This window comes from Bos indicus, chromosome 12 (genome assembly GCF_029378745.1).
Source record: "Bos indicus isolate NIAB-ARS_2022 breed Sahiwal x Tharparkar chromosome 12, NIAB-ARS_B.indTharparkar_mat_pri_1.0, whole genome shotgun sequence".
NCBI lineage: Eukaryota > Metazoa > Chordata > Mammalia > Artiodactyla > Bovidae > Bos > Bos indicus.
Window position 1 is genome coordinate 32,304,047 of NC_091771.1, and position 26,326 is coordinate 32,330,372.

The following is a 26,326-nucleotide window of genomic DNA, read 5'->3' on the forward strand; positions in this document are numbered from 1 at the left end:
CCCGAGCATGCCGTGCTTTCTCTGCCCCTTTCCACAAGTTTGTAAACACATGCTCAAGAGAGCAGAGCACGGCTCTTCTCCGTTACTAAATGGCTCTGAGATGAGACAGTGGCTGCCATTCAAGTCAACACTCTCCCTGGACTCAGTCTGCACTGTACAGGTTCTTGTACGTAATAGACTCCCGTTCTTTTGTTTTAGCAAAACGGTTCTGATGGGAGTTTACAATCTAATGAATGGCGGAAAGAGGGTATATAAACTACCTACAATCCATTAATAGCTACTTGTTGAAGAATAGGCTGAGTATTTGACCCCAGACCAGCTTTGCCACATCCACATAACTTCAAACTAAACACAGGACTATTATCAGACTAGCTTCTTAATTTGTTGCAGTCACTGGGGCATCATGAAGATACAGCTTACAGTTAATAACTTTTGATGAAATCACAGAGTAAAGACTCCTGAACCTCAACGACCGGGGCTAAGCAACTGTCTCCCACGCCTCCCTCTGCATCACGGGGGAAGAGAGCGGACTCCGAAAGCTAACAGGCAAGGAGAGGGACAGAATTGTTTCCTTTAATCCTTCCTCAGGGCAAAAACACCAATATCTGCAGTATGTGAGGAAATGTGCCATTCAGGGACCAACCAGGAAATAACGTGGAAATTACGCTGTGGTGGAAAATGTAGGAATTTTAGTCACCAGGATGTGAGTCATATTATGGAGTTACAATTTTACATTCTGGGTTTTGTAGGGTTTTTTTGGTGAATTATAGGTAGAGACAATAACATTTGGGAAAGCTCTCTATACTGAGAACACTCTTCCATGCACATATCAAATCAGACAGCTTCCAAGGGCTTTGTGGCCTAGTCACATGACATGCCCAAACCAAGGAGGGAGCCTTAGCAGGCAGAGGCCATAAATACAGGGAGGGGTCCTGAAAAAGCCAGCTGCCTGCTCTACTTTCGTTAGTCAAGGGTCTTTAAAGTTGGCCCCCAGTGGGGCTGAGTCCAAAACTCTCAATGGTTCTTTGAAAGCTGTCTGGTCCCATTTCAGCTGAGGTCAAAGCAGAGTTCAGAAGAGATAAAAAGAGCCTGTTTCTCTCTCTGAGGGCATGTCTGTGACACCCACCCTTTCTGCTCATCTCCTTCCAGGAGCACTAACGTCTGTCTCTTGAAGTTGAGACACCTGACGCCGGCAATCTAGAAAACTCCTCAAAGCATCCACTCTGGCTACACGTACTTCAGAGGGGCTGCAAAAGGGCTGCTGATAGGAAGCTCCAGTTACTGATGACGACTTGGTCATAATCTCACCAAACTGTTAAGTCCTGAGTTTGGGTATTAAACTCTTCATTCAGTTCCACACATTTCACTTAGTATCTTCACAGACTTGAACCCCACTGCTTCACTCTTTTCATAAGAGACATTCAGCATTGAGAACACCAACTCTTGCACTGGGCTGCCTGAGTGGATTTTTTTTTTTTTTTTTGAGTCTATTATCTGCCAGATTTTGGGCAAACCATTAATACTTACCTTCTTCAGGCTTCGTTCCACCATTTGTGAAATGGGGTAATCGGCTTTTCCTGAAGATTAGACGACTTGATCCCCATTCCAGTATTCTTGACTGGAAAATCCCATGGACGGAGGAGCCTGGTAGGCTGCAGTCCATGGGGTCGCTAAGAGTAGGACATGACTGAGCGACTTCACTTCCACTTTTCACTTTCGTGCGTTGGAGAAAGAAATGGCAACCCACTCCAGTGTTCTTGCCTGGAGAATCCCAGGGATGGGGGAGCCTGGTGAGCTGCCGTCTATGGGGTCGCACAGAGTCGGACACAACTGAAGCGACTTCACTTTCACTTTTCACTTTCGTGCGTTGGAGAAAGAAATGGCAACCCACTCCAGTGTTCTTGCCTGGAGAATCCCAGGGACGGGGGAGCCTGGTGAGCTGCCGTCTATGGGGCTGCACAGAGTCGGACACGACTTAAGCGACTTAGCAGCAGCAGCAGCAGCAGATGACTTGATAGAAGGAAAGCATGGAGCACAGTAGTCAGCACCCACTATTTCCCAAGTTTTGTGCTGGTCACTCCATTCCCAGACTTACACTAAGTAACCACGTTGTTATTAAAGAATATTCCTGGTAACATGAAACTGAAATTTTAACTCTTCAAAAAGGTCAACATGCAAATACTAACCATTAGCCTTTGAGGCAGACAGTTTTTCCTGGGTTTACCACTTCATTGTTCATATTCACCTTCTGGGCCAGACCCCGTGGATTTGATGAGCAAACAAAAAATTGGCTCATTGCTCTCAAGGAGCTATTCAAGACTGACCTAGTTTCCTCATCTGTGATCAAAGAGGTAATGCTTGAGGAGCTATTTAATGAGAATAAAGCGATGCATCCTGCTGGATTACAAGTACCCTAAAGAAGTCACAGGCTCTGAAATAAACCAGAGGATTCTCTACCTAGGTGGGCTCAGAGAGCTCCAGCCGGGTATTCCCACTGCCACTGAGGACTTTCCTATGGAGAAGAGGCCAAAGGGGCAGGCCTGGCCAGGCGGGCTGCAGGTTTGTGGACCCCAAAGCCAGTGAGGGAAGAGACCAGGTACATGATCCCTGGAGCCAGCACATGCCATGCACCTGCCATGAGCGTGTCCCCTTGGTTACACGCTGACCACTCTGAGCTCTCCTGGGTGGCGGGCCATGTGGGCCTTCCCCACCCGGCCCAGTGCTCTTGCAGGTGGCTAGCGCCCCTAACCTGGGAACCAAGGGGAGCCTCTACTTCCCAAGTCTGCCTGTCCACCTGAACTTTAAGGCAGGGCTCCCATCACAGTAAGTATAAAGTTGTTTATGAAATAGCTTGTTATCATCCTGTCACTGTCACTGACTGCAGCCATGAAATTAAAAGACGCTCGCTCCTTGGAAGAAACGCTATGACCAACCTCAGTTTAGTTCAATTCAGTCACTCAGTCACGTCCGACTCTTTGCGACCCCATGAACTGCAGCACGCCAGGCCTTCCTGTCCATTACCAACTCCCAGAGTCCACCCAAAACCATGTCCATTGAGTTGGTGATGCCATCCAACCATCTCATCCTCTGTCGTCCCCTTCTTCTCCGGCCCTCAATCTTTCCCAGCATCATGGTCTTTTCAAATGAGTCAGCTCTTTCCATCAGGTGGCCAAAGTATTGGAGTTTCAGCTTCAAAATCAGTCCTACCAATGAACACCCAGGACTGGGGAAACAGTGGCTGACTTTATTTTTCTGGGCTCCAAAATCACTGCAGATGGTGATTGCAGCCATGAAATTAAAAGACGCTTACTTCTTGGAAGGAAAGTTATGACCAACCTAGACAGCATATTAAAAAGCAGAGACATTACTTTGCCAACAAAGGTCTGTCTAGTCAAAGCTATGGTTTTCTAGTAGTCATGTATGGATGTGAGAGTTGGTCTCTAAAGAAAGCTGAGCGCCGAAGAATTGATGCTTTTGAACTATGGTGTTGGAGAAGACTCTTGAGAGTCCCGTGGACAGCAAGGAGATCAAACCAGTCCATCCTAAAGGAAAGCAGTCCTGAATGTTCATTGGAAGGACTGAGGCTGAAGCTGAAACTCCAAAACTTTGGCCACCTGATGAGAACTGACTCACTGGAAAAGACCCTGATGTTGGGAAAGATAGAAGGCAGGAGGAGAAGTGGATGACAGAGGATGACCGAGTGGATGGACATGAGTTTGAGTAAACTCCGGGAGTTGGTGATGGACAGTGAGCCCTGGTGTGCTGCAGTCCATGGGGTCGCAAAGAGTCGGACACGACTGAACAACTGGACTGAACTGATTAACCATCCTATCAAAGTAGTATTTTATTAAATAAGAAAGACGTATGCAAGCTGTAAGCCCACTGGGCACGCAGCTACACTGAGGTCGGCGCCAACGTAAGGGATCGAGGGGAAGCGGGCCTGCGATCGCCGCACCACCTGCGGCGGCTGGAGCCAGGGGAGCGGCCAATGCGCGCCCTTTTCTGTCGGAGGACTTGAAGCCGCCAGCCGGAAACGCTCTCCTCCTACCGTCGCCTTCCCTTTAAAGCCGGCGAGGCCCCGCCCACTACGGAAGGCGAAGAGGGTCTCACCGGGGAGCCCGCTTGCGGGCTGCTGCCGCCAAACCTCATCAATCGGCGGCTCGACACAGGTAAACCCAAAGGCCAGGGGCGCTGCGCGAGTGAGGGAACCTGCGGCGGGAACACGGGGTCGTAGGGGCGGGCCTGCGGCCTAGCGCTCGGCCGTGTCGTCGTCCTTTTGAAAGGCCAGTGCCGCCCACCTCCCGGCGGACTGCAGACGCTGCCGTGCGGCCGTAGTGCGGCCGGGGTGTAAAGTTGTCTTAGAGCCCTGGCTAGGCCGGGCCCCCGTCCTTTCGGCCCCTACGTCTTCCGTCCGGCCATCATGGCGCACGTACGGGGACACACGCACGCTGGACGTTGCTTACGCCCGGCTCCTACCCGGGCGCGCCGCGGCGCGTGGGTGGGCGTGGCCATCGCAAGCGCACCTGATTGGTCCGTTCGGCGCGCGTAGCCCCGCCCCTCGGCCCCTGGCTCAGCGCCTGGCAGGTGAGACAGCGAAGACACCTGTATACCCTTGCTTTCCGAGGCCGCCCAAGGAGGAATGCTGGAGGAAAGTCGCCGAACCATCTGGGATTTCTTTTTCTTTTTTTACTCCCTTTTATCATTTACTGGGCTCCCCGGCATAGGGCTCCTTGAAAAAAGTAAAAACATTTTCTTTCTGAATAGCCGCAGTTCCGAGGGCAAGCTGTGAGGTTTTACTGTGCCAGGCGCGGTTCCGGGAAGGGTATGCCACGTGTGTTCCTTGCTTCACAGAACTCACCGTCTAGTGAAGGAATCAGTAATAATCACAAAATTATAATCGTGGAAAGAGAGGTTATACTGTGGGGATACTTGACCGTTGACCTCGAAAAACAAATGCGGGGGGCGGGGCGGGGGCGCTTTCAGGGAAGATCTGGCGTAGGCTTGGAGGTGATCAGAGGAATTCCCTGAGAAAGGCAGCGCTCGGCAGGAAGGGAGTTCCCTAAACCAAGGGGGAAGAGCATTCAAGATAGCAAGGCCAGTGTGGTTTAGGCATAAAGGAAGTTTGGTGTGGAATGAGGCGGGAAGGGCCTTTTGGCCTCCTGAAAGGTCTTTAGTCTGCAGGCAATTTTGAGGTGGGCGGGCACTGCGTGTGGAGCCAGCACGAGCAGTGCAGAGGGGAGGAGTTCAAGGTGCAAGAGCGTAGTTAGGAGACTGATGGTGGGAGGTGTCCTCAGGAGGGTGGTGGCGATGGACATGGAGAGAAGTAGGTGGATTTGATTAGTGTTTGGAAGTAACATTGAGAAGCCTTGGTATTGGATTAGCTGTGGGAGTGCTGGAGAGCAGACCTGGAAAAGATGCTGGTCTCTGAGATGGGGGTTCTGGAAGGTGAGATGACAGATTAGAAGAATTATATACAGGATTAAGTACATATTTTAGTATTGAGTCTTGAACTCAGGATTTTTTTTTTTTTTTTGAACTCAGGATTTAAAAGCTTTTTTAAAAATGTTTTCTGGATGCTTATTTTAATAAAATAACTAAAAAATAAATTTAAAATTTTATGGCTAAAGAAATGTGGTTAAATAATTAGCCAAGATATTATGTTGGCTTTTTCCAGTGTTTTTAGTCACTATTCTAGCTCTTAAACAGCCCATCTCGGTATGGAGAATACTTTGTGCAAAACCAGAGCCAGCAGACAGCAACCTGCAGGCCTGGGGTCTGCAATGCTCAGCCCCTACCAGAGCCGGCACATGGGGCAGGGAGCAGGCTGCAGGCAGAAGGACTTAGTGAAACTCCTTTGGAAGGCGTGACAGAGGCTTCTTGAAAGTCATCAGAATTGGAAAAATTAATTGCATAAATGTTTTAGTCCACTAGAATCCATGTAACTTTTGTTCCAATCTCCTAGGAAATAATAGATATCAATATACAATATCAGCTATGTAGGAAAGAAAAGCAGTGAGTGAACAAGTAAATAGAAGTTATCTTCATCTCGTCAGTTGATAGGAGTTTGGTTACAGAGGTGTTGTCAAATTATATGCTTAAGACTTGTACATGTCATTGTTTGTAAATTTTGTCTCAAAATGATAAGAGTTGTAAACGAATACTGAACTCTAGGTAATGATATGCATGCTGAAGTATTTGAGGGTGAAGTGTAGCAGTGTCTGCAGCTTACTTTGAAATGTATCAAAACATAATAAAATGGATGGAAAGAGGAGTAAATATACATATACCAAGGAGAGCAATAGTGGAATCTAGGTGAATGAGTATTGGGGTGTTGACTGTATAATATTTTAACTTTTCTGAGTATTTAAGCATTTTCTTAATGAAAGTTGGGGAAAGTTGCCTTATAATAGGGAAGCGCCAATGTATTCCAGTTAATCATTAAAGAGATGTTGCCTGCAAGCTTAAATTACACCGTGGTCCATCTTTAGAAACCCTGCCTCCCAGGTGAAGCTCTAATACCTTTGTTCAGGTCGCAGAAAACACCTTGTCCAGTCCCACCTCTGAATGGCTGCAAGGAGGAAGAAATTAACATATCCCCTCTGGAGTCTGGCTGGAACCTGACTTTACCCCTTTCCCTTTTCATGTAAAAGACGTCAGAATTCTAACTCAGGGAAGTTGGTTCTTTGGGACACAAGTCCATCATCTTCTCAGTCTGCTGGCTTTCTAAACAAAGTCACCATTCCTCATCCCAACAACTCATCTGTCGATTTGTTGGTCTGTCGTGTGGTGAGCAGTACAAGCTTAAACTTGGTAATAGTCCTCAAAGAATGTGATTCCTTTGAGACAACTGAAGACTGATGTGACAGTGTGAAGGATGGAAGTGCCACACATTTCAGGACTGCCCACTTTATGGCTAAATGTTTACATTCCAGTTCTTATGGAATATATGGATCAAAGACAATTCCCCTGTTGTGTACATCTGGAATAATGTAACTTGACATTTTTTCTTATATCATCTAGGACAGTCAGGGATGATGCAGAAGAACACCGGGAAGTGGAGTGAGGACAGAAAGTAGCAGGAGCTGCAGAAGAGGAGCCACGACCAGAGGAGACGGGCTCTGGGGATACCTGTCAGTCTGTTCCAGTGCTCAGAGGATGTGGAGTTTTTCAGTGATCCCGTCTCAAGTAAGTTAAGAACAACAGCGAAAAGCCCTCTGTTTCTCTCTAGAATGTGGAGTTAGCTACTCAATTAAAACTACCAGTAGATGCAGCTGATACAGCACAGCATGGTTTCAGTAAGGTCTGAATAAATACAAAATCAGAAATGGATATCTCATACTATCAAATTGTGCATTTTAAGTAACTGGCTTTAAGGTAACTGGCTCTTAAAATATTTTTGGATGTCTCAGAAACGATAGTTGTGGGAGTGACCAAGTATACCAGTATTGTCATAAGAACATAAGCATTTTCATTTTGATAGATCTGATTCATTCAGGCTGTTATATGTTTGACAAAGACATCTCATCAGAGAAACGGGCTTCCTATTTTGCATCAGTCTTGAAAGGTTAAGGGTAGCCCAAGACATCTCAGCGTAAGTTACTTGAATCCACTTACACTGTAATGCTTTATTACTCACTTTCTTACGCCATCTTTTTCTGGGGGTCCTAACCCTGGAGCTGTTAACTATGAGAGGGGTGAGGACACATCATGTGTTCTGAAAAAGCATCCCCAGATGATGCAGGTGGGCCCCCAGCTTCTGAGAGCCCTTCTCCAAAATATTAGCTTTTAGCTACTTCTTACATTAGCTTTTAGCTACTTCAGTTAGCAGAAAATTGTACACATTCTACTTTAAACTGAAATCATCACCATTTACCAGGTAAGGCACTTTTGGACTTGATCTGATGAAAACCAGATGGAGAAAGAAAGGCAATTTGCAATTAAAAAAAAAAAAGTCAGACCATTAAGTTTGTAAAGTTCCTTAGACATAGGCTTATGTTTAAGCAGAGGCTTAAACATAGACTTACAGCTAATGAAAGAAGTATTTGTTAAGGATACATAAAGTCAGAGTGCCAGTTTATTAAATTACAGTAAATATACAATTACACAGACTGGAATAGTCATATTGGCATGACTAGTGAATTTTTTCCTCCCTGTAGGTTGTTCTTTCTAAAATGAACTTTTTAATTATGAAAAAAAAATTTAAACATAGAAAAGTTGAAAGACTAACAACTAAGCACTCATACAAGCATAATCGAGCTTCTGCAAATGTTGCCATAATCACATTTGCTGCTGAACCATTTCAGAGTAAGTAAACAGATGTTGTGACTAACTCCCTAAGATTTCCTAAGAATGCCATTTTCATGGCTGAGAAAATAGTACTTTTCTGATAGAGTCTAATCCATCATGAATCTAGGCCATATGTAGTTCTTCCTCCCTTATCCCCATGTGTCTTTTTAATTGCTTCTTTTTCAATCATTGAATTTTATTATTATGTCTCCTTAGTCTTTTAATTCAAGTTTCCAGTGACACTGATTTTTTTGTAAGGCGTGAAGCCAGAGGTCTTGTCCCATAGTCTGGATTTGTCAGTGGTTTCCTTGTTGTGTCATCTGATTTGTTCCTCTCAGAGTCTGGCCCTTACATCCTTGAAAACCAGGAGGCTTGATGCTGTTCCGGTTCAGCCTTTTTGGGCAGGCCTGTTTCACAGAAGGATCACCCATCCCACGAAAAGACAAGTGTTAGGGTGTCAGAGTGCTGAGTCTGACCTGTTATGGGGTGACAGCTGGAGCATGTGTTTCCTGCTTCCATTTGGAAGTGTACCTTGGGTCACCCTTTGGCACCCCATGAACTCCTTATTTCCTTATCAGCTTTTTACCTAATGATGTTTGCAACCATCTAGGCCTGAACAGAGTCAGACACGACTTAGAAACTGAACAACAAGCCTGAATCAGTGGTCTGATTGGAGTTGGGAAAATGGTGGTTTTCAATTAACTTTTACTTTTCTTCTCCAGATATTAGCTGGCATTCTCCTCTAAAGAACACTTTTCTTCATCGACTGGGGATGATTACAGTTCTTCCTAAAAAGGTAGGATAAATACTTAGTTCTTTTTCTTTAATGACCAATTTCCAAAGTAAGGAGTCAGGGTATTAGTCACGTAGAATTGTGGCAAACTGTCTTTCTTTTTCATGGATTTTTGCATGGTTGGTGTGTTGAAATGAATTTCAGTCACTGATGTGTAAATGATCACACATTTGGCCAGTGAGAGTCTCTTCATGCAATCAAGTTGTAAATGAAACATAAACAGAATGATAACCACCAGGGACATCTGAAGCCTGGATATTTGATGATGTAGAGGAATGATTATTAGTTGGGATGTGTACTGTTGTTATTCAGAAGATAAGCAAGTCCTCAGCTCTTAGAGGTGATGTACTCAATTGGCTATTGATGAGACGGGATTTACTGTGAAGTCGTTACTGGATGTTGGGGTCCAGGGAGCAGTTGTTGGTGGAGAGGAAGCACGTTGGCTGGCGTGCTGAGAGTCAGGGAGCTGAGCGATGGATGCTTCGGCCTTCCTTTTGCTCTTTCTTCTGTACGTGTTTGAGAATTTTCCTGATTAAAAGTTTCTTAATGACTTGAATTTGTTATTTGTCTCTCACATTTAATATCACAGGTTTTTTTCCCCCCTAACTCTGTATTTATATGTTTATCTATGTAAAGTTTATTTTGAAGAAATGTGTATATCTTCAACTTCGCTGATCTAAAGTCAAAATTCAGCTAGTATTGAAGCATAACTGCTGTGTAAGTCAAGAAGGTTTAAACCCTTTAAAAATTTGAATAACGGTAAAGACACTTTCGGAGAAGGCAATGGCACCCCACTCCAGTACTCTTGCCTGGAAAATCCCATGGATGGAGGAACCTGGTAGGCTGCAGTCCATGGGGTCGCTAGGAGTCGGACATGACTGAGTGACTTCACTTTCACTTTTCACTTTCCTGCATTGGAGAAGGAAATGGCAACCCACTCCAGTGTTCTTGCCTGGAGAATCCCAGGGATGGCGGAGCCTGGTGAGCTGCTGTCTATGGGGTCGCACAGAGTTGGACACGACTGAAGCGACTTAGCAGCAGCAGCAGCAAAGATGCTTTAAAAAAAATAAAGGTAAATATACTATTTACCTTTTCCTCTTTTTGGAAAGTCTTTTTAAAGCTTTTTAAAAAACCTATGTTATGTTTCAGAAACAGTTTTTATTTTGTAAATACATAGAATTTATTAGTATAAGAAATATCCCCTCCTTATAAAAATTAGAGAATGATAATTAGGAAGAATAGAGAAGAGAAAATCACTGTCTTCAGTCTTAGGAAAACTCCAGGGTTCTTCTGAAATCCATCTTTTTCCTGTGCCTAGTTTATTTGCTCCCTTGTCCTGCGTAATGATCACACAGGGCATGTGTGCTTTTTCATGATAAATAGAAGTTTTCTCCAGCATCTTCAGACTTTTCTGCTTTTTTTGCTTTGGGGGCTTCCTCCATGAATAAGTGTCTGATTGTTTGCTGTTGAGCAGTAAGTAGCTCAGCTATTTACTTAATTTTTCATAGTGGTATATATTTAATGGTGTTTTATGATTAGTTATTATAATTATAAAAAATTAATCTATTTTAATTGGAGGCTACTTACTTTATAGTATTGTAGTGGTTTTTGCCATACATCAACACGAATCAGCCATGGGTGTACATGTGCCCCCATCCTGAACCCCCACCCCCCTACCTCACTCCCCATCCCATCCCTCAGGGTTGTCCCAGTGCACCGGCTTTGAGTGGCTGCTTCATGCATCGAACTTGGACTGGTGATCTAGTTCATATACGGTAATATACGTTTCAGTACTATTGTCTCAAATCATCTCACCCTTGCCTTCTCCCACAGAGCTCAAAAGTCTGTTCTTTATATCTGTGTTTCTTTTGCTGTCTCGCATATAGGGTCATTGTTACCATCTTTCTAAATTCCATATATATGCATTAATACACACTATTGGTGTTTTTCTTTCTGACTTACTTCACTCTGTATAATAGGCTCATTTCATCCACCTCATTAGAACTGATTCAAATGCATTGTTTTTAATGGCTGAGTAATACTCCATTGTGTATATGTACCACGGCTTTCTTATCCATTCATCTGCTGATGAACATCTAGGTTGCTTCCATGTCCTAGCTATTGTAAACATGAGCATTGGGGTACACATGTCTCTTTCAATTCTGGTTTCCTTGGTGTATATGTCCAGCGATGGGATTGCTGGGTCATATGGCAGTTCTATTTCCAGTTTTTTAAAGAATCTCCACACTGTTCTCCATAGTGACTATACCCGTTTGCATTCCCACCAACAGTGTAAGAGGGTTCCCTTTTCTCCACTCCCTCTCCAGCATTTATTGTTTGTAGACTTTTTGATGTGGCTCAGCTGTTTAAACCCAGTTTCAGTCCAATCCTGGGGCCTCTGCAGCGTCTGCAGGTGGGGTCCTTCTGCATGACTCCAGGCGCCTCATTCACCGTGGATGAAACATCACAGGTTTCATGAAGGGTGGTGGACATTTGAAATGCCAGCTAGGAACTGTTTTCTTCTTTGGTAAAGCATGGGTCATTTTATTCAAGGTTTATTCATAAGTCTGACTATTTTCTGATGGTACTATAGAAGATCGTCAGAAGAAGCTGATGCAGTGATATGATCGAATACTCCTGGGAAAAAAGACCCTAGGTTTTGAATAAAGGAAGAAGATATAAGGAGGAAAGTTGAGCATTTCTAAAATAGACAGATACCACACTTAGCAGCCTTCTGTGTGGCGGGTGGGGTGATGCACCTGAAGGCCCGGGATAATGCCTGCGGACACTGCCTCCCTCCTGACCGTCTCCTTTGACTCACACATTCATTCAGCACGTATGGCCAGTCCTCCGTGTCCACCAGTTCTGCATCCATGGATGCAACCAACCATGACTGAAAATACTCAGGGAAAAAAAAACTCTGGAAAGTTCCAAAAAGCAAGACTGATTTGCTATGCCAGGCAGCTATTGACACATCATTTCCCCTGTTGGGTTTTGTAAGTAACCTAGAGACGATGTGGTATGTGGAAGGATGTACACAGGTTACATGCAAACACACAGCGTTTTACATGCAGGACTCGAGTATCCGTGGATTTGGGTGTCTCCGGGGGCCCTGGAATCGGCCCCATGAGGATACTGAGGATGCTGCATGTTCTGGGACAGACTCTAGGCGCTGGGTTAGAACCAGTGGGTCCCTTGCCGTGCTCCTAACCCAGCGGACAAACATGTTTTCTCATGAAGCTTACATTCTACTGAGGGAAGATCACGAACGTTGTGTGGAGATAAATGTCAGCAGTGGATGCTTTTAAAGGGCAAAGTGATGGGTTTGCAAGGATGGGGTGTGTCATTTACAGAGTGGACAAGAACTGAACGAAGCTACATTATCTGAGGGAAAGGATCACATAGGGGTGGGGGTGTGTGTGTACAGTGTTTACAAGAACAGCAAGGAGCTGCAAGCTTGGAAGAGTGAGTGGAGGAGGTGGGCTGGGTGCTGTGGCGGAGTGGGGTGGGGTGGGGGAGGGCTCTGGAGTGAGGCGGGGGCCCTGGAGGGCTGTGAGCACAGTGGGGCCGTTGTCTGACGTCCATGCTTTAAGCATGGATGATGGTCATCAGGGCCAAGGGCAGCTGCAGGAGGCGGTCAGGAGGCTGGGACCTGACGCAGGTGAGAGGTGATCACCGCACTCGGGAGTGGGTGACGGCAAGGGAGGGGGTGGGGAGTGGTTGGGTCCTGGTGGCTTTTAGAGGTGGAACGACGGGATCTGCTGATGAACGGCTAAGAGAAAAAGAAGGGCCAAGGATCACTTAGCTGTCTGGGGATCGCTTAGCTCTGTATTACACATGAAGTGCGTGTGTGATATAGAAACAGGAGGCCTGAGCTGGGGCGGGAGGGCAGGTGGAACTCAGTCCTGCACGTGCTGACCCGAGGGTGCTGCCTGGGTGGAGGGCTTGGGCTTGGGCGGGCAGTTACCTCTGCAGGGATGGCGTTGCAGGGATCGACCTGGGTACCTGAGGGGCAGGGCAGTCAGAGTGCGCACCTCCCGTCACTTCCTGTGCTATTTACTGGTCAACAGTGGGTGTGTGTGGTGGTGACGGCAAGAGGGCTGGGATACACAGCCCAGGAGGATCAAAGTCGGACCAGAGGGAGTCCCAGCCTTACACACCCCGGCAATGCTCGAGCAGGAGACCCGGGAGCGTCCCCGAGAAGCGCTGTCTGAGGCACCGCGTCCTCTCCCTCACCTGACCAGCCACCTCCGTGCGCCACAGCACCAACCCGAAGGAATCAACGGCTGGGTTTTAATGATCTTTTCTCCCTGCTTTATAGGATGGCTGCTCTTTTCCTCAAGAAGTTAACATTACAAACGGTAAAGACTGAGAATTACTGCATTAGAAGATGTTTGGGCAAATACATCTTACAGGGGCCAGCGCCCACACAGCAGCCCCCAAGACCGTCCTGCCTCATTCACGCGAAAGCTTTTAGCACTGAAGACACCCAGGACGAGATGACAAAGAAAAAAAAGAACGAGACGGCTTTCAGTAGTGTTGGGAGAAAAATCAACGAGCGCATCATTCACGTGCTGGATGAGCAGGGCAACGACCTGGGCCACATGCACCGGGCAAACGTGATCAGGCTCATGGCTGAGCGGGACCTGCGGCTGGTGAAGAGGGACGCCAGCGCCGAGCCCCCGCAGTACCAGCTCCTGACGGGCGCACAGATCCACCAGGAGCGGCTGCGGCTCAGAGAGGCAGAGAGGGCCGCACCCAAGCCGGGTAGGTACCCTGCTCTCTGCTCTCATGTCCCTCGGGCCGGCAGATCTGCAGTTTAAATCGGGCATCTGCCAAGTGCCTGTAAACACAGGCGGTGAGTAACGGGAATCCGGTTTTACTGCTGTGTCCAGTGTGTTTTCCATCCACTTACTTCTTTTCCTTTTCTCCTTGCTACTCTGTATCCGTCATCTCTTCCTTTACCCCTGTGCAAAATGAGAGACAGACAAGGCGACCACCGCCAAAACGATGGGCGCTGTTTTCCCCGTGGCGGGGCCTCCCAGGGCCGGGACCGCAGAGCGCCGCATGGGGTGAGGTGTGGGAGAGGTGGGGACTGGCCTCTCGCCTGCCCTGGGTCCCCTCCTCCTTCTCTCCTCTCATCTCTGAGGGGAGGCAGGCAGTTGATTACAGAGAAGCTCTTCCTAACTCTGAAGTCATCCCCAGAGCATCCCCCATGCCCACTGTGATAGTCAGGGTAGGAACACTCAACGTGTTTTACCATCTTGTCACTTAAACCTTACAGAAGCCGTGAGCTGAATCAAGTGAAGAGGTTTGTTTTTCATGATGGCTAGTAACTGCTGATCACTAGAGGTCAGAATGTGTCGATTCTCTGGACAACACATCTAGCAACAGGGATATTGACTAGAAAACAAAAAATATCCAGAAGAGGCCCGCTGCAGTGCTAAGGGCATCAAACTGCGTCACATTTAAAAAAAGGTGAACAGCCTGAGAAGCTTGGTTCAGAGGTGGCGGAAGGGCTAACAGAGGACTCTAACCAGCCGGTAGGAGCTCTGAGAAGCAAGGAGGTGTATCTTTTTAGAAAAATTATTTTTATTTAAGTTAAAAAAGGATGAAGAAAAAGTACAGTGAACACCACCCAAAATGAAAAAAAAAAAGTACCTGGTTCTCTTTAAAGGACCATTCCTTTGTTCTTTCATCAAACAATGGTAATGATAAACAGAAGCATTCCCTGTTTAGGTACTCTTACTTGGCAAAAGTGGTATTTCACCTTGTGTCTGTCTCCTCTATTTAACTGGAGGGTGAAACTGTTAAAACCAGGAGGGCCTGTAGCAGCGTAGACCTTAGGACACGCGTGCGATAAACACAGGCCTCACACACTAGCCCCAGATCTCGCTCTTTCAACCTAGGACCCACCCTGACCAAGGAGCTGACTTTTTCTTCAAATATTGGACAACATGATCTGGACACAAAGAGTAAACAGATTCAGCAGTGGATTGAAAAAAAGTACAAAGTCCAGATTACAGTAAAGAAAGGGAAGAGTGCAGACGAGCCCGAGGACAAAATGGTAAGTGAAGACAGGCCTGAGCCACTGCTTGTTTTCTGAACTTACAAATACAGCTGTGGAAAACCTGGAAAACGTAAAGGCAGAGAAAAGTAATAATTCCGCCCAGTCTTGGTGGTAGCTTTCTAATTGGGTTTTCAAAATGCAAAATGTATACACTTTTTTCCCACTGTAGCGTTAAGTACTTCGCCATGTGAGAACACTACTTTCTCACTTACTATTCTACTTCACAGATTGTAGAGGGTCTAACATTTAAATAAGAAAACTAGAGACTGTATGGGTTCATCTTTTTAAGTCCGATTCCTGTGTATAAATGCCTCTGAGAAGCATTCAAGTCAAACTCTTCTAGAACGTGTTAGTTTACAGTCCCAGGATAAGTCTGTGGAGGATCTGTGGATTTCACTTTTGGAGTTACACAGCAGCAGATAAAGGCAGCATTTACTCCAGTGGTTTTCAGCCCTAGCTCCAGACTAGAATGACCCAGGCCCTGGGCCCAGTCCAGCCCACCCAGAATCTCTAGAACCATGTGTCTTTTTCTGACCACCTCAGTGACTCTGTGAAGGACAGCTGGGACCAGCACCGAGCTGACAACCTAGGGGGATAAGGGGGCCCTGCCAGTGCCCAAACCCACCGCTTTGCACTTTTTGTAAGAGGGTGGTTTGGGTCAAACAGCCTCTCAGTGTCATGACAGGGGATTCAAAGCTATCAAACCTTTAGTGCGTTGGACTAGTTACATGGAGTTTGTATAACCACCTGGTTATTGTACAGTTTTCAATCAGCTTAACCAGGTCTATACGATTTGACTTAGCAGATCCCTTATACAGCAATTCAAGAATGTTGGCTTTTATGGGTATCAGATAAGCATGAACACTGGAAAGAATCAGAGGTGCTGGTTTTATACTAGCCTTTTGTTTCCTCTTCTAGGAGGAGATGTGTAATCGAATCGTCCAGACCATGTCTGGAATTGCAACCTTCTCATCCCGGCCACAGCCCATCAGAGGAGGCAAGGCTGTGATGTGTGTTCTTCGTCCCTTGAGCAAAAAGGAGGAGGCTGCGTGGAGAGCAGCTCCGGACACCCCAAGAAGAGACGCTCTGAACGGGGGAGACGGGAAGGACGGAGCATCTGGTGTCCTGCCCCAGTGACTTTAATAGACACATGCTTCCAGGGGAGAGAGCTGCACTGGCTGGTCTGTGGTCCTCCACACAGCGCAGGCGGGTGTGCAGCTGCGGTCAGCATGGCGACGTGGAGAGTACATGGCCTTCCATGCAGCTCAGCGGCTCCCCATTCCTGGGCAAAGGCACAGCCTGGCCCTGTGTCCTCTTAGGAGGGACGTACCCACTGAGCCGGGAGGCCAGGCTCCGCTTCCCACGAGACGGCCTCACCTTAGGGAATAAGGAAGACAGAGCCAGTCAGGCCTCATGTCTGCAGGTTCTGCAGCTGGGTCAACCAACAGCCCATCCAAAGTTTTTAAAAAAGGAAAAATTCAGAAAGTTCCAAAAGGCAAAGTTTGAATTTGCCGTGTGCTGACAACAATTTACACAGCATTTCCATTGTATTAGGTATCATAAGTAACGTAGAGATAATTCATGGTACACAGGAGGATGTGCGGAGGTTACATGCAAATACAGATGGCCCTGGAACTCAGGGGTAGGAGGGGAGGGGGTTAGGCACATGGACACGAGCACAGTCGGAAATCTACATATACTCAAGCACCTGCAGACTCTGGTATCCTGGGGGGTCCCAGAGCCAACTCCCCATGGATACCAAGGGATGACTAACTTTAATTCCAAATCAAAACTATCAGAATCGTATGTCTGTTGGGTATGCAACTGCTGCAGCATACAATAAAACTGTCGTAAATAAGGACGTGAACTCCACGTAATTGCCTTCGATAGGCGTACAGACTCACAAACTAATAAGTAGTTGAAAATATGCCAAATAGCATATTTAGCATCTGGTTTAAGCAATTAATGTTTTAAAATTAACAGCATGCTAAGTCTCAACTTACTTTGGTTTTCTTCATGTTGGGGTCATGCACAACGGCATGCCTGCTGAGGCTCTGCTGCAGTGAAGGAGAGAGAGACAGTGACTATATTCGTGAGACATCCCTGGAGTCTGTTAAAGTCCCATGAGTTACTCAGATAAACCAACATCCTTCTTTCTGTTTTGTTCTGTGGAGGGACCTGACCTCTAGCACTGGAGCACACTGCTCCCTCCTCCACTGAAATCCCTGCCTTCCCGCAGGACCCAGGTTAGGAGTGTGTGTGGTCCCCACCTGCAGAGGGGGCAGGGGTGGAAGGGGGCCAGGTCTGAATGGACTCTTCTGAGCTGAAGGAGGGAGACTCTTCTAACTGCCCCGGTGTCTACAGCACCCGCAACACCCCTGGAAAATTTGGCCCAGGTCTGGTCTCCGCCCTGTCGCTGACCACGACCCTCACCCTCCACTGTCTACTGTAGTTCAGTCACCGCCTGTGACAGCACCAACTGGGCACAGGTCCACAGGGTCGGGGTCCTGCTCTCAAAATCTGGACTAACATCCCGAAGCTGTCAGACCCCACCCAGTTCCCAATCCCCAGACCATTCCAGTTCAAAAGGACACCCAGGACATCAGGAGACTCTTTAACAGTATGCATATGGTGCCACCGGCCACTGGGTCTCAAATTCAGTCACCTAAGAATCACCTGGGAAGTTGGTTAAAAAACAAATGAGTGGACCCATCCCCCAGACTTCTGAGTCAGTGGGTCTGCAGCGGGGCCTGGACGTGCATTTCCGGCAGGTTCCAGCCATGCTGAGGGCTGGACTTCAAGGGGCAGGGGCCCATCTGGTGTTTGCTTAGCTTAGTGGAGAACCACTCCCGCTGGAGCCAGAATGATGGGCCAGACCCCTGCCCTCCGGCCCCTGCATCTCCCAGGAGCCTGGCAGAAAAGATGCAGACCCAAGGGCGGTCCCCGTCCCTGAAGCGGGCAGTTGGGCGGGGCTCACCTTCATGGCAAAGGTCTTGCCGCAGCCGGCATGCTCGCACACGAAGGGGCGCTGCTGCTCGTGGAAGGAGAGGATGTGGCTCTGGAGGTTGAACGCGGTGGTGTAGGTGCGGCCGCAGCCTGCCCGTGGACACCGACACACGTCCCGCTCGGGGGCATGCATCCTCATGTGCTGCCGCAGGAAGTCCTTGCGCTTAAACGTTTTCTGGCACACGCCACACCTTATGTCCTCTGGGGGAGCAGAAGCAAGGGGAGCCCGCGTCCCCAGCGTTAACCATAGAGAAAAAGCAAACACTGAATATATCAAGTAATGGGTTTGACGCCAGAAGCCTGATGACAACACACCCATCGGAATGTCGGGTGGAGGAAGCGAACTCCAGTGCTTGCTTCTTGAAGGTCTGCCTTAGCTCTCCTACATTCCTATGTGATACACGGTTCCCCAGCCCTGTTAAACACAGGGCTTCTCTGCATGGGGCTGCGGGCAGGGGAGCAAGTTACACAGACCCGTCTGCTCCCCTGTCCTCAGGCACAGAGGGCACGCTTCCCCAGCTGCCCCCACAGACTCCAGCCAGGGCCTCCCCACGTGCCTCCCCCGCTGGAGCCTTAAGATGCCAGGTGAGCACAGGCCTGGAGACCCGGCCCAGCTCCTCCTGAACCTGCAGCTACGGGTCTCTCTGATCATGTGTCCAACACCCGAGGGACCCAGCGCTTAACAAGACATACTACAGAGACATACTACAGAGAGTAATAGATGATAATCTATTACTTTCCCGAGCATGTGTAATAGTTCTACAGGGGCAGATATTACATTTCTATCATGTCCCCCCATCCTGGCCTTACCTTTATGGGTTTCTCTCATGTGTTTTAGAAGCTCTGTCCATGTTTTTGCCACAAAAGAACATTGTTTTTGACATATATAGCCTATTAAAAAACAAACAGATTGGTATGTTGTCTTTTGTGAATATTCAGTATAAACAACAATCAAATTAGACTGAAAGGAAAATTATTATTATCAAAAACAAGCTAGATCAGAGTATTACACACACTACGGCTGTTGTGCCTGTCAGGGTGGGCACGGGGACCTACCCTCATGGACCTTCCCATGCCGCTTCAGACTGCTGGGGGAGGCAAAGTGTTTTCCACATCCCTCGTGGGCACACCTGGGTTAACAACACATGAGTGTCAGCCGATCGACCCACTCGCAGAGAGAACTAACTACTAAAATAAACAGTATGCTGTCCCACCCTGCCAGTCTCCTCTTCCCAAAACTAAAGTAAAAGCATTGGTCACTCAGTTGTGTTTGCCTCTTTGTGACCCCAGGGACTGTAGCCCACCAGGCTCCTTTGTCCATGGGATTCTCCAGGCAAGAATACTGGAGTGGGTCACCACTGCTTTCTCCAGGTGGATCTTTCTGACCCAGGGATGGAACCCAGGTCTCCTGCACTGCAGGCAGATTCTTTGCTGTCTGAGCCCCTCTCAGGAAAGCCCCTCTCCTACAACCAGAGCAGTCACAAAATTGGGACTTCAAATTCAGACTTAGTTGCAGTAGTTGCAGATGAGATGCAAGTCACTTGACCAGCCTTGGGCAGAGTAAACCCAGAAAAAAAAGTTTGTTTTTGTTATTAATGCTTATGTGATCAAATTAAACACTGTTTCCATCTTTGTACTTTGGACAATACACCTCATCTCCATGGCCAGAGAAAGATGGCTGGGGTAAGTACCCAAGCCATCCTGAATCGTTTGTGTCTGGTTTCCTTAATGCTGCTGCCAGGGGATGGTGTGAAAACAGGGCTGTAGATGCATTGGCTCTGGGGAGCCAGAACAAGCGCACCGCTTCTGCACTCCGGCCACCAGCAGCACGAGAAGAGGCAGCAGGGCTGCGAGCGGGGACCGGCACTGCTGCTGGTGCAAGTCCCAGGCCCAGGGCCTGTGAGAGGAGAACATAGGCAAAACACTCTCCGACATACATCACAGCAGGATCCTCTATGACCCACCTCCCAGAATACTGGAAATAAAAGCAAAAATAAACAAATGGGACCTAATTAAACTTAAAAGCTTCTGCACAACAAAGGAAACTATTAGCAAGGTGAAAAGGCAGCCTTCAGAATGGGAGAAAATAATAGCAAATGAAGCAGCTGACAAACAACTAATCTCAAAAATATACAAGCAACTCCTACAGCTCAATTCTAGAAAAATAAATGACCCAATCAAAAAATGGGCCAAAGAACTAAATAGACATTTCTCCAAAGAAGACATACAGATGGCTAACAAACACATGAAAAGATGCTCAACATCACTCATTATCAGAGAAATGCAAATCAAAACCACTATGAGGTACCATTTCACGCCAGTCAGAATGGCTGCGATACAAAAGTCTACAAGCAATAAATGCTGGAGAGGGTGTGGAGAAAAGGGAACTCTCTTACACTGTTGGTGGGAATGCAAACTAGTACAGCCACTATGGAGAACAGTGTGGAGATTCCTTAAAAAACTGGAAATAGAACTGCCTTATGATCCAGCAATCCCACTGCTGGGCATACACACTGAGGAAACCAAAAGGGAAAGAGACACGTGTACCCCAATGTTCATCGCAGCACTGTTCATAATAGCCAGGACATGGAAGCAACCTAGATGCCCATCAGCAGATGAATGGATAAGAAAGCTGTGGTACATATACACAATGGAGTATTACTCAGCCATTAAAAAGAATACATTTGAATCAGTTCTAATGAGATGGATAAAACTGGAACCTATTATACAGAGTGAAGTAAGCCAGAAAGAAAAACACCAATACAATATACTAACACATATATATGGAATTTAGAAAGATGGTAACAATAACCCTTTGTACGAGATAGCAAAAGAGACACTGATGTATAGATCAGTCTTATGGACTCTGTGGGAGAGGGAGAGGGTGGGGAGATTTGGGAGAATGGCATTGAAACATGTATAATATCATGTATGAAACGAGTCGCCAGTCCAGGTTCGATGCACGATACTGGATGCTTGGGGCTGGTGCACTGGGACAACCCAGAGGGATGGTATGGGGAGGGAGGTGGGAGGAGGGTTCAGGATGGGGAACACATGTATACCTGTGGCGGATTCATTTCAATATTTGGCAAAACTAATACAATACTGTAAAGTTTAAAAATAAAATAAAATTTAAAAAATAAAAAAAAAAGAAACTGTTTCTGAGCATGTGCACGCCACCTGTGCATTTTAATCTTATCTCTGCCTGAGCTTGAAGAGGTTTTCACCCATGCGAAGTACCTACTTGAACAGTGGCTCGTTGGTGTGCTGGCACTGGTGGGTTTTCAGCTGCTGATGTTTCTTAAAGGTCTTCTCACAACCTTCAAAACTGCACTGTTTAGTAAAGGTTTGTTAGTCTTGGAAAAAAAGAACAGTTCATAACAGAATCCTTTCAAGATAAAAATACTGCAGAGGTTATTTTCTTCCTTCTTTCACCCATTTACTATAAAATTCAAGAAGCTTCAAAAAGTAGCATGTTTGAAACAGCAAAACATGTTTCATTTGGTAAAGGTCCATCTAGTCAAGGCTATGGTTTTTCCAGTGGTCATGTATGGATGTGAGAGTTGGACTGTGAAGAAAGCTGAGTGCTGAAGAATTGATGCTTTTGAACTGTGGTGTTGGGGAAGACTCTTGAGAGTCCCTTGGACTGCAAGGAGGTCCAACCAGTCTATTCTGAAGGAGATCAGTCCTGGGTATTCATTGGAAGGACTGACACTGAAGCTGAAACTCCAATACTTTGGCCACCTCATGTGAAGCTTTGACTCACTGGAAAAGACCCTGATGCTGGGAGGGATTGGGGGCAGGAAGAGAAGGGGATGACAGAGGATGAGATGGCTGGATGGCATCACCAACTGGATGGACATGAGTTTGAGTGAATTCTGGGAGTTGGTGATGGACAGTGAGGCCTGGTGTGCTGCGATTCATGGGGTCGCAAAGAGTCGGACATGACTGAGCGACTGAACTGAACTGAACCAACAATACAATTAGCAAAAAATGTCTGCTTTCAAAACAATACCAATACCAATATTATGATATTATTATAGCTAGTGTCAAACTAAATTCAGATATTTGACAGACAAAATTTAGCTCATGAACATTCTAGATACACAGGCAGTAAACATAAAATTTAGGGAATTTGAGCATATAAAATCATTCATACTTACTGTATATTGTTTTTGCTGGTTTTCATGTTTGCGTTCAAAATGTTTCTTCAAGTTTGATTTTGTGTTGAATTTCTGTTCACAGCCACTAGCTGTACAACTGTTATGAAATTGTATAAACCAAAATATTAACAAACCGAGGGAAGAGAAATTTTAAGATGTTTACCTCCTCCCACTTTATAAAAGCTATCTACTCTGAAATATAGTATAAAATATTCTTTAACAAATTTTGAAGTGTTAAGCCATACCATGGAGGCATCTCAGTCTGATTTCATGTAATGAAATGCATTTTCAGGTAAGGCTTCTGAAATTAAGCACAGTGCAGCAGACGTACAGTGGGCCGAGGAGAGGTGGAAACACTAGTTCCGAAAGCCCACACCCTGCTTAGACTTAAATCACATTGAAGCTGTTCTCAGTTTAGAATTTGATCACTTTAATTTTGCTTGAAATGTCTCTACAAACTGCACTTCCAAAAAGACCTCAAAAACAACTGGTTTCAGCTTATAATTAGAGGCAAAAAGCAGACAGAGCGGAACCATAACTGCTGTGGCCTCTAGCATCTCACCAAGCTGGGACAGGTTCCCTTAACAAGTGTTTCTATATCTTGACCCTGAATTATCTAAATTCTCTGTGAACTTTTTAAAAAATATGTGCTCTTATTGTGATGACTTTTCATAAATCTGATGGGTGAAGCACGGCTTCCTTTACAAGCCCTAATCTTAGCCATCATTTACTAATAAGTAAAAACCAAAAAGCATGAAAAGGGACACAAATGCACGAATCCTTTCACCCCTGCCTCCTACCCACCCAGGCCTCCCACTGCTCCCAAAACAGGCAAGAATATTTCAAGTTTTGTTCTATAACTTTTAGGATTTCTTTATATAAACAGAAGCAAATACAAATAGAGGTCTTCCTGTTTACCCTCCGGGTTCTTTTTAACACACAAAAAGGTAGCCTGATAAACACCCTCTTCTGAACCTTGGTTTTTCAATTAATGAGCCCTGGAGATCTTCTTACAAGTTTCACAGGGAATGCCTGCCTTCCTTTTTATAGCTGTATAGTATCCCACCATATAGATATACATATACTTTAACTGGTCCTTCCTGATGAGCAGGCAGGCTTCTTCTATCTTTTTAACAAGCCTTCCAGGTGATTCTGAGGCACCCCAAATTCTAGATCCACTGCTTTAAAGTAGTCGATTTAAAAGAAAAATAGTATATCCACCCTTTCAGAGATAAGGAGTAACTCTGAGTAGAATGAAATTAATACTGGCATGGCAAGGAGCAGGGGCTTCTTTGAAAGAAACAGAAGATAAACTGTTACAGTTCTACTTTCTCATGCTTATGTCTGTTATCCCAGCAGCTGATTGGTTCGTAAAGGCCCTGAGGATGCAGAGCCCTCAATCTGCCAGGGAAGCATTTGAGAGGATCAGATTCAAGAGACCTTCAGATGAACCCACCCCTGAAGTTGTCACACACGATGACACACAAAACCCCGACTCTCCTCCACATATTCCAAACCAAATCTCCTCTGAGGAGATGCAGAAGCCCCACGTTCTTGATCTCATGAGTCATCGATCAATTTTCTGTGCCAAATACGACCCACTTCAAAGGCCCAAAGACAGTTCCCCACTTACACAAAGGGCTTTTCTCCGGTGTGAATCAGGGCGTGGCGGCTGAGATGGTAGTCCCTGACGAAGGCCTTGCCACAGCCTTCATGGTCACAAACAAATGGTCTCTAGCAGGAAGGAAAGAAAAAGAATGTCAGTCCCGTCCCAGTCAGTAACACTGGTGTTATTTAAAGCCTTAATCTGTGTGATGGGCAAAGCCGTGGACTCTGTCTGCAGAGGTGGTTTCCACCCAGTAAGTGCTGAGCACCTGCCGCCTGGGGTTACATGACCAAACTGCCATGGCTGCTCACAAGGTTGCTGCAGCAGATTCTGACCTAGGAATAGCAACGTATGAGAAAGGGGGGCAGCCTCCACAGTAACACTACAGCTTCGTGAAGCTGCTCCTGACCTACACTGAGCTTCGGCAGTGGCCCCCTCAAAGGTTTCCTGGCTGCTATCAGCACAGCCCATGTCCACAGGTCCTGCCTCCTCTCCCCAGCATCCTCTCGTCTGCTCAGAGTCCAGGGCAGGCTCTGTGTCATCTTGGACAAGCCCATCATCTGCTCAGGGAATGCCTGGCACAGCTACGGAGGACTGTGTCACACCCAGAAAAGCTCACGGCCCAGCGTGTAACCACCACTAGGGACCCAGGAGCTGGGAGGAAGGGTCCCCCACATCACCAGTTTTGTGTACTGAACTATAGAAAACGTGCCCCACGACCATGCAGGAAGGAGGCACCGAGGCCTCAGATGACAGTACTGGTGGCAAAGCAGGTGGACAGGAAGACAAGAACTGCGCTGCCAGGCAGGTACACAGGACTCTGCACAGCCTGGCATGGAGGAGGCTCGAAAAACGCTTGTCAAACTGACGTGTGGGATGTGGGATGACGTGGCTCCGAGTCTTCCAGCCGGCGTGAAGGAAGCTGGGAGTGCCAATATCCTAAACACAGTCCAGGAGTCTAAAAGGAAAGGTAAAAACCCAGGAAACCGGACTGATTCCTAGGCCTCCATGAGATGTCCTTTCCTCATCTGTGACCTCCCAAAGGCTTCCTACAGCCCTCAAAACAAAACCCAGGCTCTAAAGCCATCTGCACCCTGGTCTGCAAACGACCTTCCTGGCCTGCCCCTCAGGTTCCCCTTGGATGGTGCCCCCACGCAACCACATTGCCCGGAGTCTGCCCCCAGGACCACACACTCCTTTGGCAGTTCTGCCTGCCCTATTTTTCCCTCAAGTGTCTGCAGGGCGGAAACCTTTCCTTCTCACTCAGGTTAAGAGAGGGCTTTCCCCACCGCCCTCCAGAAGCCCTCTCTTCACTGTGCTGCATTCCTACTTATTCCTCGGTCTGTTCGGATTAAACCGTAAGGTCCGTGACACCAGAAGCCAGGCCTGTCGGGTCTGCAGCTCTCCGGGCTAGAATGGTGCAGAACTACGAATGAATGAACACAGGCTGCTTGCAGACCCTTAGGACTCAGAAGTTCTCCCGCCATTCCAGTCCCAGGAGGCGGGGCCTTTGAAGGCCAATTGGGGTGGAATTGGGGAGGTGAAAAGTGAAAAAAGTTAAGTGTCAGTCGACTCAGTCGTGACCTACTCTTTGCGACCCCATGGACTATAGCCCACCAAGACTCCTCTGTCCAAGGGATTCTCCAGGGAAGAAAACTGGAGTGGGTTGCCATGCCCTCCTTCAGGGGATCTTCCCGATCTAGGGATTGAACCCGGGTCTCCTGCATTGTAGGCGAATTCTTGATCATCTGAGCCACCAGAGGGGTGAGGGTGGGAGAGGGTATTCCAACCTTGCAAGTATTCTCAAGTTCTAGGGAGGCGGTGGCTGGCCATCACTCAAGATCAAAGATTAAAGCGTTGCTTAGTGAGCCCTGGACCCACGACAAGGGTATCTCTCGGTCCTAGAACGACCTGTCTGCGTCCTCGATCCTCCCCTGACCTAAGGAGTGGGCGGCGGCCTTGGCTGCCCCAGGTCTGAGGCCCGCACGCCACGCCCCCGGCGGCCGCAGGCCGGTTACCTCCCCTGTGTGCCGGCACAGGTGCGCGTCCAGCTTCCAGGCCTTGTTGTAAGCGGCGCTGCAGCTGGGGAAGGAACAGATGAAGCTCCGAGGGGGCGCCTGGGGCGGCGGGGCGGCGCCCTCGCCGGCTGCAACGAATGCATCGGCGATAGTCAGGGACGACACCGCCTCGGCCACCGAGGCCGGCGGCTCCAGGTTGCCCTGGGCCAAGCGCTCCGTCACGTGCCGACCCACGTGCCGCAGAACCGCTGACCACCTACCGCTCCCCCGGACCCAACGCGTGGGCCCACGGCACTTCCGGGAGCGTGACCCCGGAGGGGCGGGGTTGGAGCGCCTGCGTGGCGCTCGCGCATGCTCCGAGAGACCCCGCCCGCGCCGGCGCAT

At 47.4% G+C, this 26,326-nt stretch overlaps 2 protein-coding genes across 6 annotated transcripts; one reads left to right on the forward strand and one right to left on the reverse strand.

Moving 5' to 3' along the window:
- The first annotated feature begins 3,992 nt into the window (after nucleotides 1-3,992).
- On the forward strand, nucleotides 3,993-17,007 carry MTIF3 (mitochondrial translational initiation factor 3). 5 transcript variants are annotated; one of them, XM_019971474.2, is made up of 6 exons: nucleotides 3,993-4,169; nucleotides 7,021-7,185; nucleotides 9,009-9,082; nucleotides 13,401-13,846; nucleotides 14,989-15,146; nucleotides 16,068-17,007. In XM_019971474.2, the coding sequence occupies exons 4-6, from the start codon at nucleotides 13,402-13,404 to the stop codon at nucleotides 16,284-16,286; spliced, it is 822 nt and encodes a 273-aa protein (XP_019827033.2). In that variant the 5' UTR covers nucleotides 3,993-4,169; nucleotides 7,021-7,185; nucleotides 9,009-9,082; nucleotide 13,401; the 3' UTR covers nucleotides 16,287-17,007. The 5 variants fall into 5 exon arrangements, with proteins under 5 accessions (XP_019827033.2, XP_019827034.2, XP_070656352.1 ...); XM_019971475.2 differs by lacking the exon at nucleotides 3,993-4,169 and adding an exon at nucleotides 4,468-4,584; XM_070800251.1 differs by lacking the exon at nucleotides 3,993-4,169 and adding an exon at nucleotides 4,595-4,739.
- Nucleotides 14,650-26,326, reverse strand: GTF3A (general transcription factor IIIA). The gene is made up of 9 exons (XM_019971797.2): nucleotides 25,943-26,326; nucleotides 23,952-24,052; nucleotides 22,319-22,415; nucleotides 21,400-21,488; nucleotides 19,212-19,285; nucleotides 18,966-19,046; nucleotides 18,127-18,356; nucleotides 17,153-17,206; nucleotides 14,650-16,526 (listed from the first exon to the last, which is right to left on the reverse strand). The coding sequence occupies exons 1-9, from the start codon at nucleotides 26,324-26,326 to the stop codon at nucleotides 16,374-16,376; spliced, it is 1,263 nt and encodes a 420-aa protein (XP_019827356.2). The 3' UTR covers nucleotides 14,650-16,373.

Excerpts from the sequence above, each read along its gene's own strand:
- MTIF3 (XM_019971474.2), top strand. The coding sequence starts at position 13,402 with ATGGCTGCTCTTTTCCTCAAGAAGTTAACATTACAAACGGTAAAGACT. Across the intron at positions 13,847-14,988 it reads GAGGGCCGCACCCAAGCCGG|GACCCACCCTGACCAAGGAG; the intron begins GTAGGTACCCTG and ends CTTTCAACCTAG. Across the intron at positions 15,147-16,067 it reads ACGAGCCCGAGGACAAAATG|GAGGAGATGTGTAATCGAAT; the intron begins GTAAGTGAAGAC and ends TTCCTCTTCTAG.
- GTF3A (XM_019971797.2), bottom strand. The coding sequence starts at position 26,326 with ATGCGCCGGCGCGGGCGGGGTCTCTCGGAGCATGCGCGAGCGCCACGC. Across the intron at positions 22,416-23,951 it reads ACCGGAGAAAAGCCCTTTGT|TTGTACAGCTAGTGGCTGTG; the intron begins GTAAGTGGGGAA and ends ATTTCATAACAG. Across the intron at positions 19,286-21,399 it reads ACCAACGAGCCACTGTTCAA|GTGTGCCCACGAGGGATGTG; the intron begins GTAGGTACTTCG and ends TTGTTAACCCAG.